General features: G+C 47.9%; 1 protein-coding gene and 1 long non-coding RNA gene across 2 annotated transcripts in view; one reads left to right on the top strand and one right to left on the bottom strand.

Moving 5' to 3' along the window:
• The first annotated feature begins 3381 nt into the window (after nucleotides 1-3381).
• The window catches only part of LOC111079697 (dynein heavy chain 3, axonemal), a 35108-nt gene continuing 14061 nt past the window's right edge, over nucleotides 3382-24428 (top strand). The window contains exons 1-28 of the mRNA XM_022374960.2: nucleotides 3382-3783; nucleotides 3847-4050; nucleotides 5669-5710; nucleotides 5812-6081; nucleotides 6150-6301; nucleotides 6366-6463; nucleotides 6528-6675; nucleotides 7399-7515; nucleotides 8078-8244; nucleotides 8306-8597; nucleotides 8671-9256; nucleotides 9312-9526; nucleotides 10771-10961; nucleotides 11189-11373; nucleotides 12315-12432; nucleotides 12528-12675; nucleotides 12744-12901; nucleotides 13386-13452; nucleotides 14242-15132; nucleotides 15197-15301; nucleotides 15398-15568; nucleotides 15923-16070; nucleotides 16142-16240; nucleotides 16303-16417; nucleotides 18073-18241; nucleotides 21375-21568; nucleotides 22478-22680; nucleotides 23725-23912. Of these exons, the coding sequence (XP_022230652.2) occupies nucleotides 3564-3783; nucleotides 3847-4050; nucleotides 5669-5710; nucleotides 5812-6081; nucleotides 6150-6301; nucleotides 6366-6463; nucleotides 6528-6675; nucleotides 7399-7515; nucleotides 8078-8244; nucleotides 8306-8597; nucleotides 8671-9256; nucleotides 9312-9526; nucleotides 10771-10961; nucleotides 11189-11373; nucleotides 12315-12432; nucleotides 12528-12675; nucleotides 12744-12901; nucleotides 13386-13452; nucleotides 14242-15132; nucleotides 15197-15301; nucleotides 15398-15568; nucleotides 15923-16070; nucleotides 16142-16240; nucleotides 16303-16417; nucleotides 18073-18241; nucleotides 21375-21568; nucleotides 22478-22680; nucleotides 23725-23912 (5661 nt within the window). The 5' untranslated portion in view covers nucleotides 3382-3563. The remainder of the gene's footprint in view (nucleotides 3784-3846; nucleotides 4051-5668; nucleotides 5711-5811; nucleotides 6082-6149; nucleotides 6302-6365; nucleotides 6464-6527; nucleotides 6676-7398; nucleotides 7516-8077; nucleotides 8245-8305; nucleotides 8598-8670; nucleotides 9257-9311; nucleotides 9527-10770; nucleotides 10962-11188; nucleotides 11374-12314; nucleotides 12433-12527; nucleotides 12676-12743; nucleotides 12902-13385; nucleotides 13453-14241; nucleotides 15133-15196; nucleotides 15302-15397; nucleotides 15569-15922; nucleotides 16071-16141; nucleotides 16241-16302; nucleotides 16418-18072; nucleotides 18242-21374; nucleotides 21569-22477; nucleotides 22681-23724; nucleotides 23913-24428) is intronic.
• On the bottom strand, nucleotides 17540-24185 carry LOC111079702. The gene is made up of 4 exons (XR_002608389.2): nucleotides 24062-24185; nucleotides 23663-23949; nucleotides 23395-23548; nucleotides 17540-17575 (listed from the first exon to the last, which is right to left on the bottom strand). It is a non-coding gene; the product is annotated as an uncharacterized LOC111079702 (long non-coding RNA).

The raw sequence follows: 24428 nt of genomic DNA, 5'->3' as shown, positions 1-24428 counted from the left end.
ATGTATGTATGTACATGTAATCTTGGGCAAAAACATTTCAAATGTTCACCAAATAGTTTCGCCATCGTTGCGACTACTTTCTGGCATTTCTGGCCCAGCAATTAGCGACTGGGAATTAAGTGCTCATCAGTGCGTCCTGCCTGTCCGCCAGGAGCTTAAGCCCCATGCCCAATCCGAATGCCAATCCCAATCCCATCACTGCATAATAGAGCCAGCCAACACACAAATTAGTCCAAAACCCAGCTAAAGCCCGCCGTGACGTCGTAAACAGAGCTGGAAATGCGCACACAACATGCACATGGCTCTGGGAGGAGTCGGAGCAGTATGTCGGATCTCCTTGCAACAGTAGCAGCAGCAGCAGCAGCAGGAGCAGGAGCGGGAGGAGAAGGAAAAGGTGGAGTATAGCAGCACTGCCAATTGTAACTCTGAGTTTGGTCGCACGATTAATCGTCGTTGCAAATTGTTGGCACGTTTTCAATTGACAACGGAAAGAGTGCGTCTCGGGGACTTGCCCCGGGGAGTCAACCCCTAATTTGCACTATGACCCACCCCGTATCAGCCCAACCTCCAACCCCCAACCCTCTCGCTATCCTCTCGTTTGTTGCGTGTAAATCACACGGTGTTTGCTCTTTCTCACTCTCCTGTTGCATCTTTTACGTGCGTCAGGTTTGTTGTGCCACAGCCACTGCTACTGCTGATGCCTTGATATCAAGGAACTTTCACCCCCCCACCACCACAGGTATCACCACCCTCATACGCCCATTTGACAGGCCGTTTTAAAACGCCGACCACGACGCCTTCGTCGTTTATTTTGAATGTAATTTTTCAAGTCGCTCGACAGTCTTTCTTTCAGCCTTGGCCCATTAATCACGCGGACAAAATGCGATTCTACCATAGCGATGAGGAAAAAAAAAAAAAAAAAAAAAAATAAAGAAGGCAAATAAACAATGGGGGAGAAAATAAAGAAAAGTGAGAGAAAAAAAAGAGAGAGCAGAGCAGAGCAAACTTTGCCTTGACGAGGCAGTTATTTAATTATACTCTGCCCCAAAGGAAGGTTGCTCTGTTGGGAGGGACGACTCAACGATGTAGATTTCAAATCTTCATTCCAGGAATTCATGAATAGATGAAGCAATTAGTGAGTGCGATTGCTTTGGGGGAATCGATTGCTTGAAAGATGAAACTTATTACCGATTAAAAATTCAATTTCATTCACTTCTCACCAAACTACCTAGAACTATGACTAAAACTATTTCTGCTCGCTATCTGAGGATTTGGAATTGATTTAGATGGAAAATTGAACTTCTTTTTGATTTATTTCATACGATATTTCTGCCCATTGAATAGTATCCAATTTCATGCACCCTTTCAGCGCATAATCCCTGTTAAGCGCCTTAGGGTATGATCAGATTCGACTTATTTCCGGTCGGCGAGAAAAGTGTTGCATACTCTCCGCAGACGGAGACGGTGGCGGAAGTTGATGCCTGCCGCCTGGATGCCGCCTGCTTTGGGGGGGGACTCCTTCCTCGGCTTCTGCTGCTGCTGCTCGTTGACTTTGTTAATAATGATGTTGCTGTTTCTGTTGCACACCACCACACCCCCGTCACTGCTCACCAACACCCCCGCGCTGCTTTTGGCGTATTTTTAGCAATGAGGTCACGTGACTGACAGCCGTCGCATTATACACCCTTTGTTTGACAGACCCCAAATCTGCCCCGCCCCAAGCCCACGCCCACTCCCTCTCCCTCTCGAAAGGCCAATGACAAACTAAATGCAATTTGATGCGTGTCATGCCTGACGCCACCCCACCCCCCATGCCACGGGTAGGGGGGCGAAAATGCGTGGTAATCATTATTTGTGACAATTGATGAACGAAATCAATTTTTTTATTAGAGCTGAGCCAGGGATCAACCCCGGCTGAGCGGCACCCTAAGCTGCTCCCAGTGGCAGTTGTGGCAGTTAATAAATATTTGTCACGCATGGCTTTGGGTGCAGTGCAGCGACATATCGCCTTCTCCTTCTGCATCTCCCCAAGCAGGCGGCAGGCGGCAGGCAGCTAGGCAGGCAGGCAGGCAGGCAGGACCTGTCTCTGGCACCTGCATTGCGTTGGAATTGGAACCGGACAGAGCAGAGCAGAGAGCAGAGCAGTGCAGGGCATAGCAGAGCAGAGCAGGGCATAGCAGCTTAGGCACGTGACAGCCATGAGCTGGGTGACCTCGTTGGGTTCGCCAGGATGTGTACTATTCCCACGACTTGTCACCTTTCGCACACACACACACACACACACACACACACACACACACACACACACACACACACTGCACGCTCCAAGAGAGACATGCAGAAACCGCAGTAGTCGGTGTGTGGCCCTCAATGTTGGTCAAAGTTGAATGCCTCCTGAATGCCCAAATGGAATACCACAAAGGGCAGCCAGGCGACAAAAGAGCGGCAGCCACATTTTGCCAGCCATTAATCAAATCTCCAATTAATTTGCCACAATTAATTGTAGTGATAATTGGAGGATTCCCCTTACCCTCCCTTCAGCCTGAACGCATCAAAAATCATCATCTCTATTTGCGGATACTCGATATGAGCTGGCTGGCGAAATGCAATTTGATTTTGGCTCGTAAATATGATGGAGCTTTAAGGATTTGCACCGCCTGGAGTCGAGAGTCGGGAGTCGGGAGAGCAAACCCTATTAGCAGGAAAGGCAGCCAGGCAGCCTGTCAGCCTGGCAGCCAGGAGGGAACATGCGCCAGGCTTATCATTATTATTTTCCATCATTGTCGACATATAATCAGGTTCAATGACGAGTGCAGCTCGCTCCTGTTGCTCCTTTGGCCAGACAGACACCCACGATGGGATAATAAATACAGTGAATGCCAGGAGGAGCAGCAGCAGCAGCAGTAGAAGTAGGAGAAAAGGCAAAGCCAGCAGGCGGCAGCCTTTATGCAGTTCTGGCTCTTTATTGAAAAATGTGTGCACAATTCGAGAAATGCAGCCATGGTGGTCCTGGGCTGCCGTCGGATGCCGTCGATGCCGAAGCCAGACACAAATATCAAATATTATTGAGTCGAGCAGGACGCGCTGAAAGGTGAACCATTGATGGAGTGTCGGGGAGTAGACCAAAGACACCATTCCATGCCGCTGCCTGGCCTCCAATAACAGCACTCGGCAGGCGGTTTGCCGGTTGCCAGAGCAACCTCTGTCCCCACACCCTGCCCCTTGTTGCCATAGTCCCTGTGGTCCTGGGACTCCTGGGAGAGAAACCAACTTTGTTTATAAACATTTCACGTTCAGCTGTATTCCCCACAAATACTCCCAGCTACAGCTACAGTTCCCGGCAAAAACTTTTACTATCGGAGAAGAGAGGATGATTTTTATTTGATATTTTGCCAAACAATGTCAGAGAAAAGTGTGTGCTCTGCCTTTCATGTAAATTAAAACAAATAACTGCCAGACTAGAAATCGTGTTTCGCTGTTGTGTTGTGTTTGATTTGAATACCAGCAGCAGGATCCACACACCACATCACATTCTGGGACCCTGACCGATCCCCAGCATCGTCATGCAGAAGAAGATTGCGCCCGAGCGGCGTCCATACTGCGACAAGCGGCTGCAGGATGACCGCGTGCGAAGGGGCCGCACCATGCACCTGGTGCACGTCTCGCAGGCGCATAAGAAGACCGCCAAGCGACCCCTCAACGATTGCCCCTTCTACAGCATGACCTATGGCTTCGATGAGCTGCCCCTAGATCCGGTAAAGGAGTTCCTAAAAGAGAAGATATGTAGGTATCTGCACATACAAATATAAAGCCAAACCGAGACCTAATTCGAGTTCCACTTTGCAGCACACATGCAGAATGACAACATTGTGGGTCGCTGCAACCGGGAGTTCGATTTTCATTCGTACAACCTCGAATATGTGAAGGATCAGTACGAGGAGTGCGACGACGACAGCCTACAGGAGCTGCAACTGGAGGACATTATCATGCCCGAACAGTTTGAGATGCTGCGCGATGCCAAGGATCATTCATACAACTTCAATCAGATGGGTGAGTGTGGCAGACAGACACAGGACATAGGACAGAGCAGGAAATGGTTATGGTACGGGTATGAGGGGGTCTGGGGGCGGACCAATTAAATTGAACAACATTTGCGCATTATCTCAGGCGTTTGGTTGGTTTGGTGTGCACGGGAGGGGGCTTAACCGACAAATTGCCAGACATTTTGCGTTATTCAATGAGTGAGAACTTTACCGCAAAAGCATAACACTTAATACTTTATTAAATGCGAAAAACATGCCCCGAAAGCCAGCAGCAGCATCAGCATCAGTAGCATCCTCCTTCTGTTTTTCCCTCCACATTTTTCCTCATTTTCCCCACCTGCTGCTGCTGCTGCCGCTGCTGTTCGTTGGAAAATTGTTCACCTGTAAACATAAAAATTCCAAACATTATCCTTTTAACATAAAATTTTATAACCAAAATGTGAGAAGAAAAAAAAAGGTAAAACCGAAAAACAAATGCGTATGACATTTATTTGAATATCCTTTGGGAGTGCAGGATGACGGCATCCGGTGGAGGGATTGCCGCGGGGACACCACGGGGGTGCTAGGTGCGGGAGCAGGGCGCAGGGCGCGGGATCGAGTGACTCTACAACATGTTTATCATAGTGTTTTATTTAGCATTTACATGGACAATTTTTATGTCTCTCTTTCGTGTTTGTTGCTACTGGAGGATACTCTTCTAGGAATGGGGTGACATGGGTCTTGGGATAAACGGAAAACGGCAACAATTTAGATAGGAGTCTCCAAAGTATTGCAATATCTCATTCCTGTTTAATGAAAATTTGCAGGATTCGAATACAGTGAACTCTACACATACAGACCCTCTGAACCATCAATATCTTTCCCCAGTAAAGGGCATCCCCCAGTCGCCTCCACACTGTTTTATTAGTATCTCCCCCGTTCAGTGTCCCCTGTCGCTGGATTCAGGGAGCGACTTTTGTCGCTAGTTTGTAATAAAAATGTTTCATTTTTGTGTCTAGTTTTTTAATATTTAATGTCGGAATGGATGCTCCTCTGCATCCCCGTTGGCCAGACGGGGCGGTACTAATAGGGGAGCATGTTGCACAATGCCATAAAAGCTTGTTTTCGATAGAGAGGACATTAGCATAAAAATGTGACAGGGCCAAACCGATAGCCACAGCAAAGAGGATGCTTATCCCCTGGACGGCAAAGAGTATCATTCTACCCATTCCCCAGGGGTGTAGGTCTCTTTGTGTGTGTGTGTGTGTTTGTGTGTCCGAAACGAAAATTAATTTTGAGTTTAATCATTTTAAAATCGAACTTTGGCTGCCGTGACTTTTATTTAAAACAAATTTCCATGCTGCACAAACAAGTTTATTTCCACAGCCTTTGAGGCGGGAATGCCCCACACAAAACAAGGGACTATCGATGGCACGGTGGAGGGGGGAGAAATCAAATTTGAAAAGTCCAGACAGACTCCTGAATGCACACATATGTATGTATGTATATGTGTATTGGTATATCCTTCCACATATATTGCACACGCTGGTCAAATATTAAATGACATTTTCAATTTTCATTTCATTTTAAAACTTTTTTTATTTATATCATTTTTTGTTTGTTTGTTTTTTCCCCGCTGGCTGCAGCCTGCAATCAATTTCCCTGGATTGACAAATGGATGACTGGCGGTAATAAATAATCGTTGATATTTACATAACGGTGCATTATTAAAAATTTGACACTCCCCCCCCCCCCCACACCCACCTTGTAATGCAATCCTCCCCCCCAGTGCGGCCGAGTGAGCAGGAAATCTATGAAATGACCAGCCAACTGCTGGACATCTACTGTGAGCGGCGTGTAAGAATCTTCTACTTTGATAGCGGCACCAAGTCCTCCCTGTGGACGAATCAGCTGAGACGGCAGCATGGCTCGCCCTCGGACCTGATTGCTGCCTACCGATCGCCTGCCGCCAGACATCTGCGCATCACGTCGCTCCAGAAGAAGCCCAAGAAGGAGAAGTTCAAGGCTGGCGATCATTATGCACTGCGCACACCACAGGGTAGGTCCAGAGACACCCCACCCTGATATATGCCTCTCCTCTCTACGATGATTCTGTGTATCTTGTAGAGTGCCGCAACGAACTGATACGAATGGGCAAGATCATAGACGAGCTGATTGAGCCCGTGGTTAAAGAGGCCAAGCACAACATTGGCCATGATCTGCTGCAGTATCCCGATCCGCCCAGCTGCATGGAGAAGCACAGAAAAGATCCAGAGAGAGTGTGTTTGCCGCTTTGCCCTTTGACTTTTTTCTTATAATTAATTAATATATTCCTTTTTGCAGAAAAAACTACCCTGCAAAGTGGGCAAGAAGCTAATTTGTCGCGAGGATTTCATGACCAACGAGGAGTTTCTCTTTTGCCTCAAGAAAATGGAAGCCACGTGAGTGTGTCGCCATCCCCCCACCGCTTGGACACAGTTCTGTAACTTCTTTAATATCCTGCAGCCGCTTTGCCTACATGTCGCCCCTGCTGCCCGTGGATCCCGAGGAGCAGAAGCGTTCCATGCTGGCCAAATATAAAAAATCTTCGGACAAGGCCGCAGCAAAGTTCACTTTGAAGATAGAAAAGCGCTACAAATGTCTGATGAAGAGTGTGAGTAAAAGGGAGCAGCTGATACGTAGATCTAGATGTGGAGCTGATAGTTCTGGGGTGTGGCTGGGTCCACGTGTCGCAAACAAATTCTGAATTATGCAGAGCATCCCCCAAAACATATGCCAAACAAAAAATGGAAAAGAAAGAGGCACCAAAAATTGAAAGCCCAAATACCGAGCCCGCAATGAGACTCCCTGACCATAAGACCCATAAAAAACCCATCAAAAGTGAGCACCAGCCATGGACATAAATAAATTTTTATCGTTGACTCCATGGACTCTGACTGTTGTGACTCGCAGGCCAAATCCATGTCCATTCCCTGTGTCCGTGTCCGAAGGCGGAGTCGCCGCCGCGTACATAAAAAATGATAATAATAAACTTAATACAAAGTAAATATGTGTGCGTGAGCGTGCGAGTAAATTAAGCTCATCCCCCCCAGCCTCCCTGTTTCCGGGAAACGTGCTTATAAAAATTATATAATTCATACCTCGTAAATATTATGGTGGTCGGAGAGTTATGAATAACGTGATTAGTTGTTAAAAAAAAAGAAACCAAACAGTAAGCGAATACCGTGTGTGGGTGTGGGTGTGGGTGTGGTAGGGAGGGGCGTGAATCACACACCCAATTTGATGGAGAGGCCTCTTAAGATTTCGACTGGAGTGGAGTGGGGCTAAGATCTGAATCTGTTTATGAATCTCTTACATTTACTGTCGTCTCTTGCAGATGTCTATACTGCAGCTGGAGACGTATCCATCGAGACTTATACGCAAGGCACTGAGATTCATCGATGCCCGGTCCCCGCTGCTACGAGATGCCTGGAGATTTATACTCAACGAAGAGGTGAGTGCCCATGTCAACACACACACACCCACCAACACACACAGCAGCTGAATCGCTGCAGAGTTTCAGAGTGTTCCAGAGTGGAAGTCTCTGGCAGCGTCAACATTATTAGCAAAACTTAACTGGCGCTCGCGCTCGAGAGAACTTTTTGCCGAAAAAGTTTCATCCTGGCAATGCGAGAGCATATTAAACACGCTCCTCAGGAGCAGGAGTAGTAGCAGGGGAAGGAATGGGAATGAGATGAGATGACAAGTGACGGGGCGCGTGTTGATGTTTTGACGTGAGCGCCAAGCAAAGTTTGGCAGCACCCAGCGAAGCACTTGCCATCCCAAACGGCAAATCAGTGCCGAGTGCGAGGCGGCTTAATGAGCAGCCAGATACACACACACACACACACACACACACACACACACACACACACACACACACACACACCCAGCTGTCGGAAGGTATCTCATCTCATCCCATTCCATCTTAATCCGTAACCGAGAAAAACGCCAGGAGAAAAGTTTCGAATTAGTTGCCTCCGCCGAATCAGAATGTCTAATCAACTCATTTACAGCAACATTGGCCCAAACTGCCGCCAGAAGTTATATTAATGGATTATCTGTTCGTGGGAGACCGCGGCGTGCGCCAGGACGTGGCCATTCTCATCATTGTGTGCCTGATTGATCTGCAGGAGGACTTTCGCTACCACGTCAAGCGCACGTTCCTCCGCTACCTGCTGCAGTGAGTCGCAATCGAATGCCACCGCACATCACCTCCCATTACATACTCCCTTGCTGTGCAGATCCACCATGGAGCGACGACGCCTGCAGCTGGAAATAGATCCGCCCGACTATCCCATGCTCACGATCGTCCCGCCCGTGCCCTGGCGTTCCAATCTGCTGATGGGCAAGAGTCGCATAAGCGAGCTGCTTATGATATCCCATCCGGCGGTGCAGGCTGTGAACCGACTCTGGTATGATCTGTACGATGACCTGGTGGTGGTGGATCTGGCGCAGCTGCTGCTGGCCCAACGACCCCTGGATGCCGACACCGTCAATGATTTTATCCAGAGGAGCTGTGCCGAAGTCAGAGATGTAAGCGGGATGGATGCTGCGCCGCCATGATTGATACATGCATGATTGATGATTCACCCTTTCCCTGCTTTAGCTGCTCATCAATGACTGGCTGCCTCGCTGTGCGGATCTGATGAACGACATGCGTGTCACGTGGAAGGATATGGTGCCCATGTACGGCAAGTACGGGGGCAGGGCGGCCATTCTCTTTCGCTGCATACACGGCCTGATGTCGCGTCACCTGAACGGCCTGATCAGCAAGAGCATCAACTATCTGTTCAAGGTGCTGTGCGCCTTCAAGGATGGCAACAGCATCGACAAGTACTCCATGTTCGATCCCAATCTCCGTCGCACACCCCTGATGACGCTCATTGCCTCCGTTGTGGGCGCCCACTTCGATAACGATCCCATTGAGATGGGTCCCGGCATTCGGCCGAATGCGAACATCTATGTCTTCGATGAGGACGATGCCGATCCGTTCCAGCTGCCGCTGGTCAATGTCTTTGTGGACATGTCGCCCGAGGTAGACGATGTGGCCCAATTCGAGATGGACCACAGCCACAAGCTGTACATTTATCCGTACATGAATGAGCTGCCGCGCATCTTTACGGATCACTTCAAGTCCATACTGGCCGTGGGCTATGAAATACCACGCCTCGAATTTCTCATGTCTGGAGGAGGTGAGTTGTGGGCTCTACCATTTGATTAGAATTTACTGATTTGATTGCTTTATAGATCCCGATACGGAGGGTTTCCTTCACTTCATCGATGAGGATCACGACGATTTCCTGGAGCTATGCCAAAAGGTCGAGGAGATTGTCAGAGTCAATTGGCGCGGTGTTCATGTCTATCTGATGCCCATCTACAAGTATTATTACGGACTCTTTCAAAATCTGATTATGCCCATGGTGGAGAAGACTTGGACGGATAATGTTTTGCCCGATTTGCTGGTGAGTACTTAGCCCTCTCCTGTACCTTCTCCCCTCCCTTTCCTCTACTGCTTGTGCAGTGCCGCCTCAGGGCTGTGTGTGTGTGTGTGTGTGTGTGTGGCGTGTCTCGTGTCTAGCAATGGATTTAATTATTTATTTCGATTTGATTATACGCAATGATGCGTAGAATTAACATAAAATTTCATTATGCAATATTAATAGACTGCTGACAGACGACAGACAAGCCAACTGACAGCCAGACAGACAGACAGACAGACAGCCAGCCAGCCAATGTGGGAGAAGGGTATAGATGTGGGGGTGTAGTGGCAGTGGGTGGCTGTGCCTGGCAAAAGTGCCTGGCAATTTGTGTAATTTGACAAGAGTTCCGTTCCTTCCACCTTGTCCGCAGGCCTCTGCCACTGCTCCTTCCATTTGATTTGTGATTTTCCGGCATGCACCATGCATTGTTTAATTACGACTCTGCCTCCAATTGGAGTTCCCCCAGCTAGCCGACTGTTGATTTGGACACAAAATTTGGGCATCTGTCTGTACTTAGAAAATCAGTGCATTCCCGATGATGCCAGTGACAGGCTCACAGATTCACAGATTCACAGGCTCTGCGCTCAGTCGTCCTTCATCCGCCCAATTAAACCCTTCCTGTCGATGGCCCCCAGGCAGTCACTGCCACTGCCAATGTGCCACTACAGTTTGCTGTTTGCATTCATTAAGTTTTATGAAACGACCGACAATTTCCTCTCATCTCTCGATTCGTCGGTTCTGGTTTGGGTTTGTGTGTGTGTGTGTGTGTATTTTTTTGTGTGCAATTTATATAAAATAAAAATTACTTCCGACTGCGAATGCAGCAGCAGCAGCAGCAGCAGCAGCAGCAGTGCCCGTGCCTGTTCATGCGTGTAATGCGAGTGCGTCTCGGTCCACACACGAATGGCGTGGATCAGTGGTGCACGCATCAGCAGGGGGCCATGTGCGGTGGCATGTCCTGCATACTGATTGCTGTCATTCGATTGTAACATTTACAATTAAAATTAACAAGTTTTCGGCTGGCCCTAACTAAGCCCCCATTGAACAAAATAGATTGGAAATCACAGATAAAAGTGCATTAAAGTTGCACATTTAAATAATCCAAGCTACTTATACTAATGCTACACCTAAGCACTCGCTCTTTAAAGCGCACTCATTAACATTTAATATATAAACTAAAACCCCCGTCTGCCACACGCCCCTGTCTGCATCTGTATCCCCAACAGGTTGTCCAAGAGCTATTGAAAAAACTGCGTGCCGTGATCGATACGACCTATTATCTGCGCGATTTCATTCCGCTGAACCTGTTCATGCTGGATAACCGGCATGTGAAGCTATCGCTGCGGATGTATGTGCAGAATATCTACGATTTCATAATTGATTTTTATAAAGCCCTCAATTGGAACGAGAATCGAGCGTAAGTACCGCCGTGTTATATAACCGTTGGGGGAGGGGTTGAGGGGCAGATTGTGCATCAGCTAAATGAAGTGCAAGTGCTCTTTCACTTAACTTTTATGCTGACTCTCTCTTCTCTACTGACTGCCCCCCATCCCCCATGCCACATTCCACCCCTCCCTCGAATGCCACTTAATAGATAACTTTTCCATATGTGTGTTTTATGTTTTTTTTTCTCTGCCACTTTAGCATCTGCGAGGAGCTGGAGGAGATGTCCATGAAGGCCGGCGAGCGGCCGGAGGAGACGCCAGAGGTGGTGGCCCTGCAGAACTACATCAACGAGTGTCGGGAGATGCGCATATTTGCCATAAAGGATGAAATCAAGAACGTGTTGAAGCGCGTCGTCTTCCTGCTGACACACACATACCTGACCAGTGAGTGGTTCCATGCAATCCAAACCCTCGGAGGAGTCTCTGCCGCTGCCTTTACTTCTGCCTCTGCTTTTGCTGTTTGTGCAGCTGCCCAAGCGAGTCCTGCACTGGTCCTGGTCCTGGTTCTGGTTCTGGTCTACCTCTCTCTCTCTGTTAGTTTTGTTTGCTTTAGACAGTGTTTGTCCATGGGTGGGTGGGAGTAGAATGCAGCAGCCTCTCGCTTAACATAATTAACCTCAACTAACAAGCAGCGGAGGAGTCTACTAATTGGTTTTATAATTACTTGCGGTGAGACACACCAAACATTGAGCTCCGTTTTAAGCCCCCCGAAAATGCAACATATAGTTAAATAATGAGCTTAACAAATTCATGAATGTGTGAAAGTTGCCTTGACAACCGACAAATGCAGACAAAAACCCCCCCACACCCCAGCCTCAGCCTCAGCCAAAAACTCTTCCCTGACTCGCAGACTCTCACTCTCACGAGAGGGGGGCTGGCAGACAATTGCGAGTTTATCGTCAAGTGTCGTCGTGTGTATCTTTCGGATAGCTACAATGTCTGTGTATGTCCCGTGTCTGTCTCTCTATCCGTCCGGCATAAGTATATTCCTGTCTGTACATCTCTATCTCTCTGTGTATGTGTGTGGCTTTGTCACACCAAATATACGACTGTAAGTAGATGTAGATACGGATACGGATAGCACTTGTCACGGGCCAAAGATACAGGACTCACTCGCTCTCTTCTTCTTGTGTATATAATTAATTAGTTTGTACCGAAAAAGAAGCAGCACTCGCGCAGTGCCAATTAATTAAGAGTTAAGCGCAGTAAATTAGCAATGTGTAACAATTCGGAAGAGCGAGACAGCGGAGAGAGAAGCCTCCAGTCATCCACTCCAGTCTAGTCATGGTCTTGTCATCTGTATCTGTATCGTCCTCTTTTTACAGGCGATGAAATCCATCTGAATACACGCACATTTATTCTGCCCGGTGAACTGGAGGAGGTGCTGGATCTCAGTGCCGCCCGTCTGGCAGTGGTCCGTGATAATCTGGAGGCGGCCTTGCGGTAAGTGAAATGCAGATTATATACAGATCCCACACCCTCCCACCTCCCCCCGATGCTAAGCTGCCACTGACTGACTGACTGACATTCCCATGTAGCGAGCGGCGGGCAGAGTTCGAGAAGCTGCTGGCCCAGGAGAAGCGCACGATGGATGGATTCCGCATACGGGAAATACGCGATGTTCTCACGCTGGAGGAGCTCAAGGAGCGGGTGGATACGGTCGATATGCTCTTCACGACCATTGAGGTGAGTCCAAAACGGATGAAACTATCATCAAGCATGAGCCTTGCTTATCCTTGTACTCAAAAAAATAGAATCTAAGCCGCGAGGCAAAGGCCATCAATGTGGAGGAGACGCTGCTGCAAATCGATGTGTCCGCCTTCCCCCTGCTGGCGGAGATCATTGAGAAAATGGAACCAATCGAGAAGCTGTGGAAGACGTCGTACGAATTCGAAAAGGATTATCTCATTTGGTAAGCACTGGCGACATTTAAGCCCATTGCAATTATGCCTTGGACATCAGCAACGGGGAGGAGTAGGAGCAGGAGCAGCAACAGAAGCAGGAAATATTTGATATAGAAGTGTCCCCCAGTTCTCCGATCCGAGCACTCATTTCCATTGGCATTGCTCTGCAGCACGCAAATCCCAATACCCAATGGTTGTTCCCAGACACCATCACAGTTACAATCCCTATTCCAATTCCTATTTCTATTCCCATTCCTATGGAAAATGCCAGCAGAAAAGTTGAGTTCAAGTGCGGCGTAAAAATAGTCCGATTTTGAGCTACGACGAGTAGCCAAAGGGCCACAGCTGCAGCTGCAGCTTATGATGCTCCCCACTCCACTCATCTGCTCCAGCTACAGCTGAAGCTCCTACTCCTATTCCTACTGCTACTTGTATTCTTCTATTTTTGTTGTTGTTGTACTTCTATTTACATCTCTTTGGGTGTCCTTGCAGGATGTTCGAGCGCTTCGAATGCCTTAATGCGGATGGCGTGCGGGAGCAAGTGGAGAATATGCACAAGGTAAGTAGTTGCAAGTCGGAAGTTGTCATGCCATGACAGAGAGTCATCGCCAGAAGCTGGCGGAAATAAAAACGAGCAGTGACCGACAAAGTTTGAGCTGTTGTCGGATTTCTGTTGCTGCTCCTCCAATGGCCAGCCATGCAGGGCCTTCTGCCTCTGAGCCCACCACCCCAAATCCGTGTAGCTTCCGTCTCCCTTTGTGTGTGTCTGTCTCGTCTCTTTCTCTGTCTGTCTGTCTGTATGTAAGCCAATGTAGCAACTAAAATGCAACTAAAAACCTCAGGCCACCTCGGGCGACAGCAGCAATAGTACTATGAACTAGCCAGCCAGCCAGCCATCCAACAGCAGGCAGAAAAAAAAAAGAAAAAAGAAAGTTCCACTTGGCAGCCGAAAAGTATGCAAGGAAAAAATGCCCAACATATTTGGCGGCTGCTTGGGAAGCCAAGTCTCGACGGGCATGAGGATTGCTTGGGTTGTGTCGTGTTGTCCATGTGTCCCTCTGGGGTCAGCAGCAAGCAGCCGGGCTGAAAAAAAGCTGCCACAAAGGCGCAAAAGGAAAGTCAGTTGAATTGAATTTTTCGGCACAGTTGAAGCGGCAAAGTGGGGGACACCAGAGACCCCTTAAAAAAAAAAATGATATAAAAAGCAAAGAAAGCAAAGCCTCACATTCCCCTAATTGAAAACCTCTTTAAAGGCAACCTCTTTCTTTTGGCTGCAGATACATGTCCTGATATAGCCATCCATCCATTATCTACTTATTCACATCCTGTCCGGTATGCCCTCCTACAGATTATGTACAAGTTGTCCCGCCAGTTGGCCTACAATCCCGTGGCCAAACGGGCCGCCGAACAGATGCGCATGAAAATTGAAAAGTTTCGCGTCTATTTGCCCGTTCTGGATTCGATTTGTCGCCATGGACTGGAGAAGCGGCACTGGGAGCAGATATCAAAGATACTGGGACGCAAGGTCAATCCGAAGCTGTTCCCGTCGCTTAAGGACATGATCGATGTCGATATTATGAGCATACTGCCGCAGCTGGAGGAGATTGCGAATGCGGCGGGCAAGGAGTACGACCTGAATATGGGTCTGAAGAACATGCAGGCCGACTGGCGCGATGTGATGTTCGATGTGCTGCAGTACCGCGACTCGGACACGCACATACTCGCGAGCATCGACGATATACAGACGCTGCTGGACGATCACATTATGCGAACGCAGGCCATGAAACGTTCGCCGTTCATTGTGGCCCTGGGCTCCAAGGCGGACGACTGGGAGGCCCGTCTGCTGCTCATCCAGAACATCATCGATGCCTGGACACAGGTGCAGGTGACGTGGATGTATCTGGAGCCCATATTTAGCTCTGAGGATATCATGCGGCAGATGCCGCTCGAGGGACGCAACTTCAAGGCGGTGGACAAGACCTGGCGGCGCATCATGAAGTATACGCTGAAGGATCGCCATGTGATGGCGGCCACCGAGTACCCAGAGATGCTGGAGATCTTCACCAAGGCCATCGAGGATCTGGAGACGGTCCAGAAGGGCCTGAACACGTATCTGGAGCAGAAGCGTTTGTTCTTTGCCCGTTTCTTCTTCCTGTCCAACGATGAACTGCTGGAAATCCTATCCGAGACGAAGGATCCCATGCGTGTCCAGCCGCATCTGAGGAAGTGCTTCGAGGGGGTGAGATTTTTCCATTTCCTTTTTGCTTTCCTTCTTTATGCTTCTCCTTGCTGGTGCTCCACAGATTGGCACTCTCACCTTTGACGAACAAATGGAGATCACGGAGATGATTAGCGACGAGGATGAACGCGTCTCTCTTGTGCGCAAAATCAATCCCCAGGCGGCCAATGTAAGACACCTCCTGCCTGACTTCCTGGCGTCCTGCACAGGATGTTTCGCTGATGATTTTCCCTTTGACCTGTACTGATGACTGATGCATTTGCAGGGCCTGGTCGAGATCTGGCTGAAGGAGGTGGAGATGGTGATGCTCGAAAGCGTCAAGGAGCAAATGCGCGAGGCGTGGGAGGACTACTCGATGGTGGAGCGCATTGCCTGGGTGGTGGCGTGGCCCGGACAGGTGGTGCAAGGCATTTCCTGCATGGCCTGGACCTATGAGGTGAGCAAGAGCAGCAGCAGCAGCAGGATGATTTCTTTTTGCTGCAAAAACCGCGAAAACCACAAGGGCCTCATCTCGGCTACCAAACAAATGTCCATCAGTTGGCTGTCAGACGAGAGAAGGAGAGAGAGAGAGAGAGCCGTCTCTCAGTGGCTCTGACAGTGAGATTAGCCCATGGTCCCAGGTCCCAGGTCCCAGACCTTCCGACTTATGGGCTTTGACTTTGAGAGAAGTTTTCTCGCGCGCTACGCACCGGCAGTGAAATTTAAAATCATATTTTGCTTTTTATTTGCCTTGGCTGCAGTTTCTCATACACTTTATACCTCTACTTTTCCCACCCCCTGTTTCGACCAGGTGGAGGAGGCCATTGAGACGAAGACGCTGCTGGCTTATTTGGAGAAGTCCAATGGACAGATTGCCGACCTGGTGCAGCTGGTGCGCACGGATCTGCAGGCGGGCGTACGGATTGCAGTGGAGGCGTTGATTGTGCTGGATGTTCATGGTAAGTGCGGGACTTGGGCGAGTGATTAGCCATTCTCAGTGGCTAAATCTATGTGCAATCCGTTGTTGCAGCACGCGATACGGTCAAATATCTGACGGATACGAAGGTGGCCAACATACAGGACTTTGATTGGATCTCCCAGCTGCGCTACTACTGGAAGGTCGATGACAGTGAGTCGCATTCCACCTTCGCATTGAGTTGGTCCTCCCATAAATCATATTCTTTTGCATAGAAAACGACGATTGGGTATGCGTTAGCATGGTGGTCACAGATGTCAAATATGGCATGGAATATCTGGGGAATCTGCCCCGACTGGTGGTCACTCCACTAACAGATCGCTGCTACCGGTGGGTACTCCTCTTCCTTGCCCTGTCTCTGTCCCTGTTCCTATTCCTCACTCTCTTTCTTTATGGGAATATTCAAAATATTAATTGACAAACCGTTGGAAAAGCAGCTGTGTGCTCGCTTACCCCCCCTAGCTCTCGCTCTAAAAGTCAGGAACGTTTATTGGAAAAATATTTATTTTATTTTGCTGCATTTTAAATTTATTTTCATTTTTGCAAACAAAATACGCCAAAAAAAAAATGGAGCTGAAAACCTTTTTGATGTTTAAGCTGGCTACCGTATACGACAAACACACACAAAATAATACCAACAATAACCAGGCGGGGACCTGGAAGAGAGACCAGAGGATCTGGGCTCCAGCAGGACACACAGGCTGACTGCCGGGCTGACTAGATGGCAGGCTGCAGGCCAGGCCAGGCCGTGCTGTGCCGTGCCGTGCCGTTGCTGGCAAGCTGGCAGAAAGGACATTTTAATGGGGTTTCCGATAAAACTTTTATATTAAACAAATAAATCAATGTTGGACAGTTTTTCACACAAACACAACAACACATACATATACACACACATGTATCGATAGTTAAAAAACGAATGAGGGAGGAAAACAGAAAAACAAAAAAATTGAAACCGAGTATATAGATATTTCGTATGGCTATGGCCGGAAAAAGCTAAAAAATATATGCGCAGGCGGCCCAACCAAACCCACCAAAGTGGGAAGTGGACTCCCTGCCAATATGATAAAAATATGAACTGAAAAATAAAAGCAAAACAAGCAGTAGAAAACAGCAGCTGAAATGTATGAAAATATGTGTACATGTTATCCATGGGAATGGGTCTCGAGCCAAGGAATGCCCTAGAAAATGTGTCAAAGCAAGCTAAACATTGTGTAGATTTGGTGGGGCGAGGGGAAGCGAAATTAACAAGTTTATGATTCAAGATTAATATTCAGAATATAAGGTGCAAAAGTATTAGTCTTTCAGTGAATAGATCTGAAATTCAATAGATAGATTTGCCAATGATCCATGAAGGAATAGGGTAGGGATAGATAGATATTTTATAGAGAGAAATATAAATGAATAAGGGGTGAATAGTGCATAGATATGTAGTTGACTTACTGGTAGATTAAAGGTAAGAGGAGCATTCCAGATAAGACAAAAACATATCTGAAAATACACACAAAACCTCAGATAAATATAAAATTTAGTCAGTAATATTAAACATCAATCCATTGTTAGTAGATTCATTTAAATTATAGTTGAAAAACAAATTCACAAAGAAGACCATTAGACTAAATTAAAGAATAGAATGCTTTGCCTATCAACATTTCTCCACTTTTTTCCCCCTGCCAATATTCTACCTACAAGCAAACATAATGGCCCAGTCCGTATACCCCTTATTGAGCCATAATTCTCAACGATTGCTGCTAGCTGGACAAAGCTATGAGAGGGACAACATGGGAGAAAAAATAGCCATAAATGACAATTTTTTAAGCTGCTGCCCGTGAGAAATGTGAAAAAATGCAAAATAGATATTAAAAGCATGCAGCCAGGCCAGCCAACCAACCCCCTTACCCTCTGCACTAGCCCCATCTACATAGTTTTTATGGCTGCTCTTATACTAAAACCTTGACTATTTTCTAATTCTCTGTTTTGTGTGGCAGTACTTTGATGGGCGCCCTCAAGCTGTGCCTGGGCGGTGCGCCCGAAGGACCCGCCGGCACTGGCAAGACAGAGACCTGCAAGGATCTGGCCAAGGCCGTGGCCAAGAAGTGTGTGGTCTTCAATTGCTCCGATGGTCTGGACTACAAGGCGCTTGGCAAGTTCTTCAAGGTGAGTGAAGCTCCCACACAACAGCAACAACAGCAGCAACAACATTTTTCTATTAACAAAAGCGTCGCACTGTCTGCGACGGTCTGCGGCGGGGGCTGCGGCTGCTCTGCTCCACAGCTTGGCTTTCTAATTGATGGCCGAAAAGAGAATCAAGAGTCAAGAGCATTAATCAGGCAAAGAACTCGTCTGGATGCGGCGGCACACACGCAACAATCATGAGCACCACTCATAGATGGGAATGTGAATGTGTGGGCCAGTCGGTTTAATTTGCCACACGCTGAGTTCTTCATGTCAGACACAGTGGAGCCTGCTCTGCCCTGCCTTTCCCCTTCTCACACACACACACAAAGCAGAGTGTGTCCCAGTATGTGTGTGCATTTGTGTGTTTATTGAAATTTATGCAGCATTCGGGATAATCGCATTTGCCCGGACCGTTGACTAATTAGTCAGTTTGTGAAAGTAATGGGCCGCGGAGGCGGCCTGCCCTCTGTCTGCCCTGCCTGCCTGCCTGCCGGGCTTTCGTGCAGGTCCCACTTAAGGTTTATGCAAATTTTTATTTACAGGTCGTTAACCGAGAGCAGAGACCCCCCTGCCCCTGCCCCTGCCCCCTCCCATATGCCCTCACGCACATCTTAAGTGGGTGCTGAAATCTTGTCGTAAATTTTATATATAGGCTATAATCGCTTAATACGCTCTCACGCGGCTAATTGCATAATAGTTTTAAGCCACGTTCTTTGGAGAGGGGTATGTGGGGGAGAGACACCATAGATCAAGCAAGCTTCAGCCTCATTTGCATGCGATTTCTATTATATATAGAGAGGAGTGGAGAGGAGAGAGGAGAACAGAGCAGAGCAGAGCTGAGGAGCATCTACTTTTTGGGGCCAACCACCAGGCAACATTTTGTGTAGTTTTTGTGTGTCGCAAATGGGAATGGGGAACGGGGAACCCATTAATTGGCTCGGTTCTCAATTCTCAATTTTAATTAATGAATTTATGCGATTGGCGACCACTTGGACTGGAGTGGAGTGTTTAACATTTGTTTATTCTATTTTATTGCTTAATTTGGTTTGCGGCTCATCCAAAGACCAAGATCGAAGACGACTCGAATGATGATAATGATTGCCCCTCTCCATCTCGTAGTCTAGTTTTAGAAAGTCGTTCTCTGTGTGTTCTCTGGTGTGTGGCGTGTGTCACCAACAACTGGATGATGATTGTCATTATTCTGTTCTAATAATCTATAGGAAGAATATCCGTATACTACTGCCACGCTCCCACTCTCTGCCGAACAGCCAGACAGACAGACTTTTGCTTTGTTGCCATGCCATGCCATTCCGTTTCATTCTGGGCCATGTCTCTGGGCGAAGGGGAAACAATGTTGCGACAATAAAATAATTTGCAATTGACAGAATATTCGAAATATGCCAAAGCAATTTCTGCATCACAGAGAGAGAGAAGAGGAGGAGAGAGAGCGAAGTAATCGTAAATAAATTAAATGCAAATAAAATGGCCACAACAATGGCAGAGAACTGTTGTCCGGGGAGAGTCCGGGCTGTGTGGCATGCGGCATCCACAATGCCACGCACCAAACAAAAGGCGCATCCAATGGATTGCAAAAAGTTATCGCAGCGGCAGCGGCAGCTGCAGAAGGCACAGCCAGGAGCAGTATAGGGAGCAGGACAGGACGTTGGGTTAGTTGCCGATGCCGCCAAACCACTCTGAATGGAGTTCAAAGTGTGCGCTGTGCCACTTTTTTTTTGTTTTGTTTTGTTTCTTTGCTCTTTGCCGGGGTTTCCATTCCACGGCATCCACTCGCGCTCCGCCATCCTCCGTTTGTTCCTCTGGACAAACAAAGTGCTAACAAAACAACAGCTCCTCCAACACCCTCACCAGCGACAGCGCCAGTGCCAGCGTGGCACTGGTGGCCAATGCAGAGGCGCTAATTGTACAATAGCCGCATGCCAAGCATCCAGGACAAGCAACGACGAGTGGCAGAGCAGAGCGACAACACAGTGACTGGAAAAAGCGTGCGAACTCGCAATAGAATGTAAACTAGCTGTGTGGCTACCAAGGAGGCGGAAGGCCAATAGAGCAGGCCCTTCCCTTCCTTCCGGGCATTCAACACAACATCTGTATCCAGAGGTGTGTTTCAGTGGGTTATTGTTTCTCAAAAGTTCCCATATTTGAAGGGGTATACGTAGGGATATACGTAGCTACGCATATTTACTACATGCACAAAATTCAGTAATTTCTAGTAATTGTTTAAGCTATTGGCATGTTGCAGTAAATGTTGAATTCAATAGAAACCATGAGAGAAAACAACCGTACACAATATTCCAGTTGTTAGTGCTGCAAATAACTATTGTACAATGTTGTACATTTGATACTCGCATTACATACATACAAGCATATTGTTTCTCCCTTCCATTTTCATTCTCCCGGTACGGGGCAGGGGCGCGGCCCGTTGCTGGCACCATACATAGATTTCCCTAATTAAGTGAAACTCAAACCTTTTCTTCAATTAACCATGCAATATCAGTGGCCTGGTTCTGGCCTGGCCGAAGGCAACTCAAAGGGACATATCACATGCAGTTTCATCGATACAGTTGGACCAGACCCGGACCAGACCCAGTCCAGACCCAGCCCAGCCCAGCCATTCCTTTCCCCCTTAACCAGTCCCCGCGCTGATGTCGATTCAGCTCCAGCATATGCCACTTGCAGTCAGGTCAGTTCTCTGCTATTTTGTGCTGAAGTAAGGGCTCGGGATAAAACAGCATATTTATTGCAACATGCAAAAACGAAGGCATATCAAAGGGTCCAACCCATATCGACCTCTGGCCCTGGCCCTCGGACACAGACCCGCCACCCGTACCCGGGGAGAGAACACTGAAACCAGAAACCGAGAGCCATGAGAAAGAGAAAATAATGTTTATGCTGCTATTTGCTTTTTCCACGACTGTTTCGACGTTGTGTGTGTGTTTGTGTGTGTGCGGCCGTGGTATCCCTTGCACTTCTGTCCAGGAATTTCTGTTTCTATTTGTGTTTTTATTTTTTTTTTTGCCAGCGCTGTTCTGGTTCTGGTTCTGGTTCTGATTCTGATTCTGTATCCTCATCTATGGCGTTTGTTTCGTTGCAGGGACTGGCACAATCGGGCGCCTGGGCCTGCTTCGACGAGTTCAATCGCATCGAGCTGGAAGTGCTGTCGGTGGTGGCGCAACAGATCCTAACCATACAGCGGGCCATCGGACGCAAGGTTGTGAAATTCTTTTTCGAGGATACAATGCTCAAACTGGATCCGACTTGTTCCATATTCATAACCATGAATCCCGGGTGAGTGCTGCCCCAACGGATGGGGGCGAGAGTGTGCAGGCATGTGGCATGGGGCATGTTGTGTCCGTCGAGTGGGAACACCAGCTGCGGTTTCACGCATCGCATTTTTTCCACACATTCTCCTTCGTTTTGGGTGTGTGCATTTGAAAATGCATTTAGTTACTTTGTAAGCCCCTTCCAACCTACCCACTCCCCGTATACGGCCTACACAGAAGGACAGAGGACACAGAAAGGAGCGTACAAGCCATAGCCGGATCTGGTAGCAGTTCTCTGACGTGGACAGGGCTATTAGCCAGCCGCCACTGGGCCTCCCCGGTGGAAAGTGGAGCGTATGGAAGGTGGGAAGGCCTGCCTGTCTCTGTGCGTTCCGATATTGGTAGTTATTGCGTTATTGGAGATTTTCCCATCGGGATATTTATTGCTTTGGCATGCATGCGGAACAGCTGCGACAAACATGCATATTAGCCCTCGAGTTCCAGTTTCAGTTCCAGCTACTCCTCCTCCTGCTTCTGCACCTCCTGCTCTCTATCCATAACTGATTGTGCCATTCAGCGAAGGTCTTCATTTCGATTGGACGTCGCTTTTGCTTTTGCCTTTGCCATTGCCAGCAGGCAGGCATCCTCTTTTTTTGGTCCCACTCTTTGGGTTTGCTTTTTTTTGCTTGCTGCCTGTCTGCCAATTTGTCACGCAACCAGACGTTCTTAAGAGCAGTCACTCATATTGGTTATTGGCAGGACGGGCACTGGGAATGGGTAAGTACTGGGTACTCGGGCTCCCATGTGCTCCCTCCTGTGTTTAGTATTTATGCCATTAGCACTTGCACTTTGATGAATTTGATTGCCCAATGCACCGTTCTAATCCTGCTCTGTTGTTTTTCCCTGTCCTGTCCTGTCCTGGACACACACACAGCTATGCCGGTCGCACAGAGCTGCCAGACAATCTGAAAGTGCTGTTCCGCACAGTGGCCATGATGGTGCCCGACTATGCCATGATCGGAGAGATCACCCTGTACTCCAACGGCTTCGATATGGCCCGCAATCTATCGCAGAAGATCGTCCAGGCCTACAAGCTCTGCTCGGAGCAGCTATCCTCGCAGTCCCACTACGATTACGGTGAGTACGAATGCGATGCAATTATTTTAGAACTGACGGCATCCGGGGATGCCGCCTCCACCTGGCTAATAACGCGCAAAAGTAGTCAACAACACGTGTTCCTTTCCATCTCTCCAAAGCACAGCAGAGAAGTTTTCTTTTCCGTTCCCAGGCGGGAGAAGGAGGCCAACAACTTTCCGGTTGTCTCATGTCCTGCTCGGTGCGTGTTTTTTCTCTGGCTCTGGCTCTGGTTCTGGCTTGAGCATGGGCTGTAGCTATTCTTTTTGCTTGTTTCAAGGCAAAATATATTGCTCCTTTTACGACGTAACATGTCATATGACATTACAACATGTCCGTCTCTCTGTGTGTGTGTGTGTGTCTCCGTCTGTTGTCTGGTAGTCTACGACTCCGTCCGTATCCGTATCTATGCGCATCTTTGTCCAGCCGCTAGCTGCAGCAATTGCAGCAGTCAGGCAGGCAGGCAGCAAGGCTTACCTCTCCCTCTCTCTGTGCAGCTGTGTGCAAGTTTATGTGCAAAGTACATTTGATCAGTATCTTATTTTGAGTTTAAATTGAAAAACTTTCTTGCAAGTTTGCTGCTGCGCTTTTGTGCATCGTGTGTGAGAGACAAATGTGGCATACAGACATAGAGACATGGACACATACAGACACACACACATGTTTGTTGGCCCTTTCTTCTCCAACAGTAATAATAAAAACTATTTGTACACTTACCCTGGAAGTCCACCACCTCCTCCTCTCTGCTGTCCTGTCCAGCTGTTTTTGCAACGTTGCAAAAGTTTAGCATTTCCCTGGCGCTATAATGAAGCTCTGGCCACAGGCAGGACGGGAGCCAGGCTCCTCGACGCCATCCAACGCCATCAAATACCTGAAACATAGCCGAGACGGAGCTGAGTTATGCGCTCGCATAAATGCCAAGCTAATGCCCACGACCCTACCGCCCACTCTCCCACCCCTCCCTCTGTGTAGTGTTAGTACTTACATTCTCAAACTATAATTCCTTCCTCCCTGTTCATGTCCATGTCCATCTATCCATCGACACAGGTATGCGCGCCGTCAAGTCCGTGCTGCTGGCCTCCGCATCGCTGCGACGCCTCTACGTGGACCTGCCGGAGCCGGAGATTGTTTTGCGTGCCATTGTTGATGTCAATTTGCCGAAATTCCTCGAGCAGGACATTTCCCTCTTCATTGGCATCTACATGGATCTCTTTCCAGGCGTCACTCTGCCCATGGTAAGCGCTGCTCGAATCATATTTCAGGTTTAATGAGCTGCAAGCGATGCCAATTAATGCGATAAGCGGTAATTAATTATACAAATATATTTATATATATAGAGTAAAGAAGGGTATATGATATATGTATGTAATACTCGTACACCTACCTGTATGTACCCGAATGCGGATGAACGAAAGTTAAATACGCTTGAGAGGGAGTGGGTGGGTTTTGTGTCTGTGTCTCAGTATGTGTAGACAGGCAAAAAGTACCAAGGGCTCTATGAAGAACATCTCCCGTAAAGGATTCTGAAAGTAATAAGAAAAGTTTAAGCTTAGCATTTTAGGAATTGAAGAAATAATGGCTATGGAAATAGTAGATTTTCGTAATGCTTGGTAGCAATAGAAAGTAGACATAATTATTTCTAGCTGATCTAATATGTAGATAGATGTTAGCTGAAAAAATCATGTACCATTGAAATGTATGTGCGTTACCCTTAAACTATGTTATTCCCAATAATATCATGCGGAGGCCAG

Source organism: Drosophila obscura, unplaced genomic scaffold (assembly GCF_018151105.1).
Source record: "Drosophila obscura isolate BZ-5 IFL unplaced genomic scaffold, ASM1815110v1 contig_208, whole genome shotgun sequence".
NCBI classification, from domain to species: Eukaryota; Metazoa; Arthropoda; class Insecta; order Diptera; family Drosophilidae; genus Drosophila; species Drosophila obscura.
This window is presented reverse-complemented; position numbering and strand designations above follow the sequence as displayed.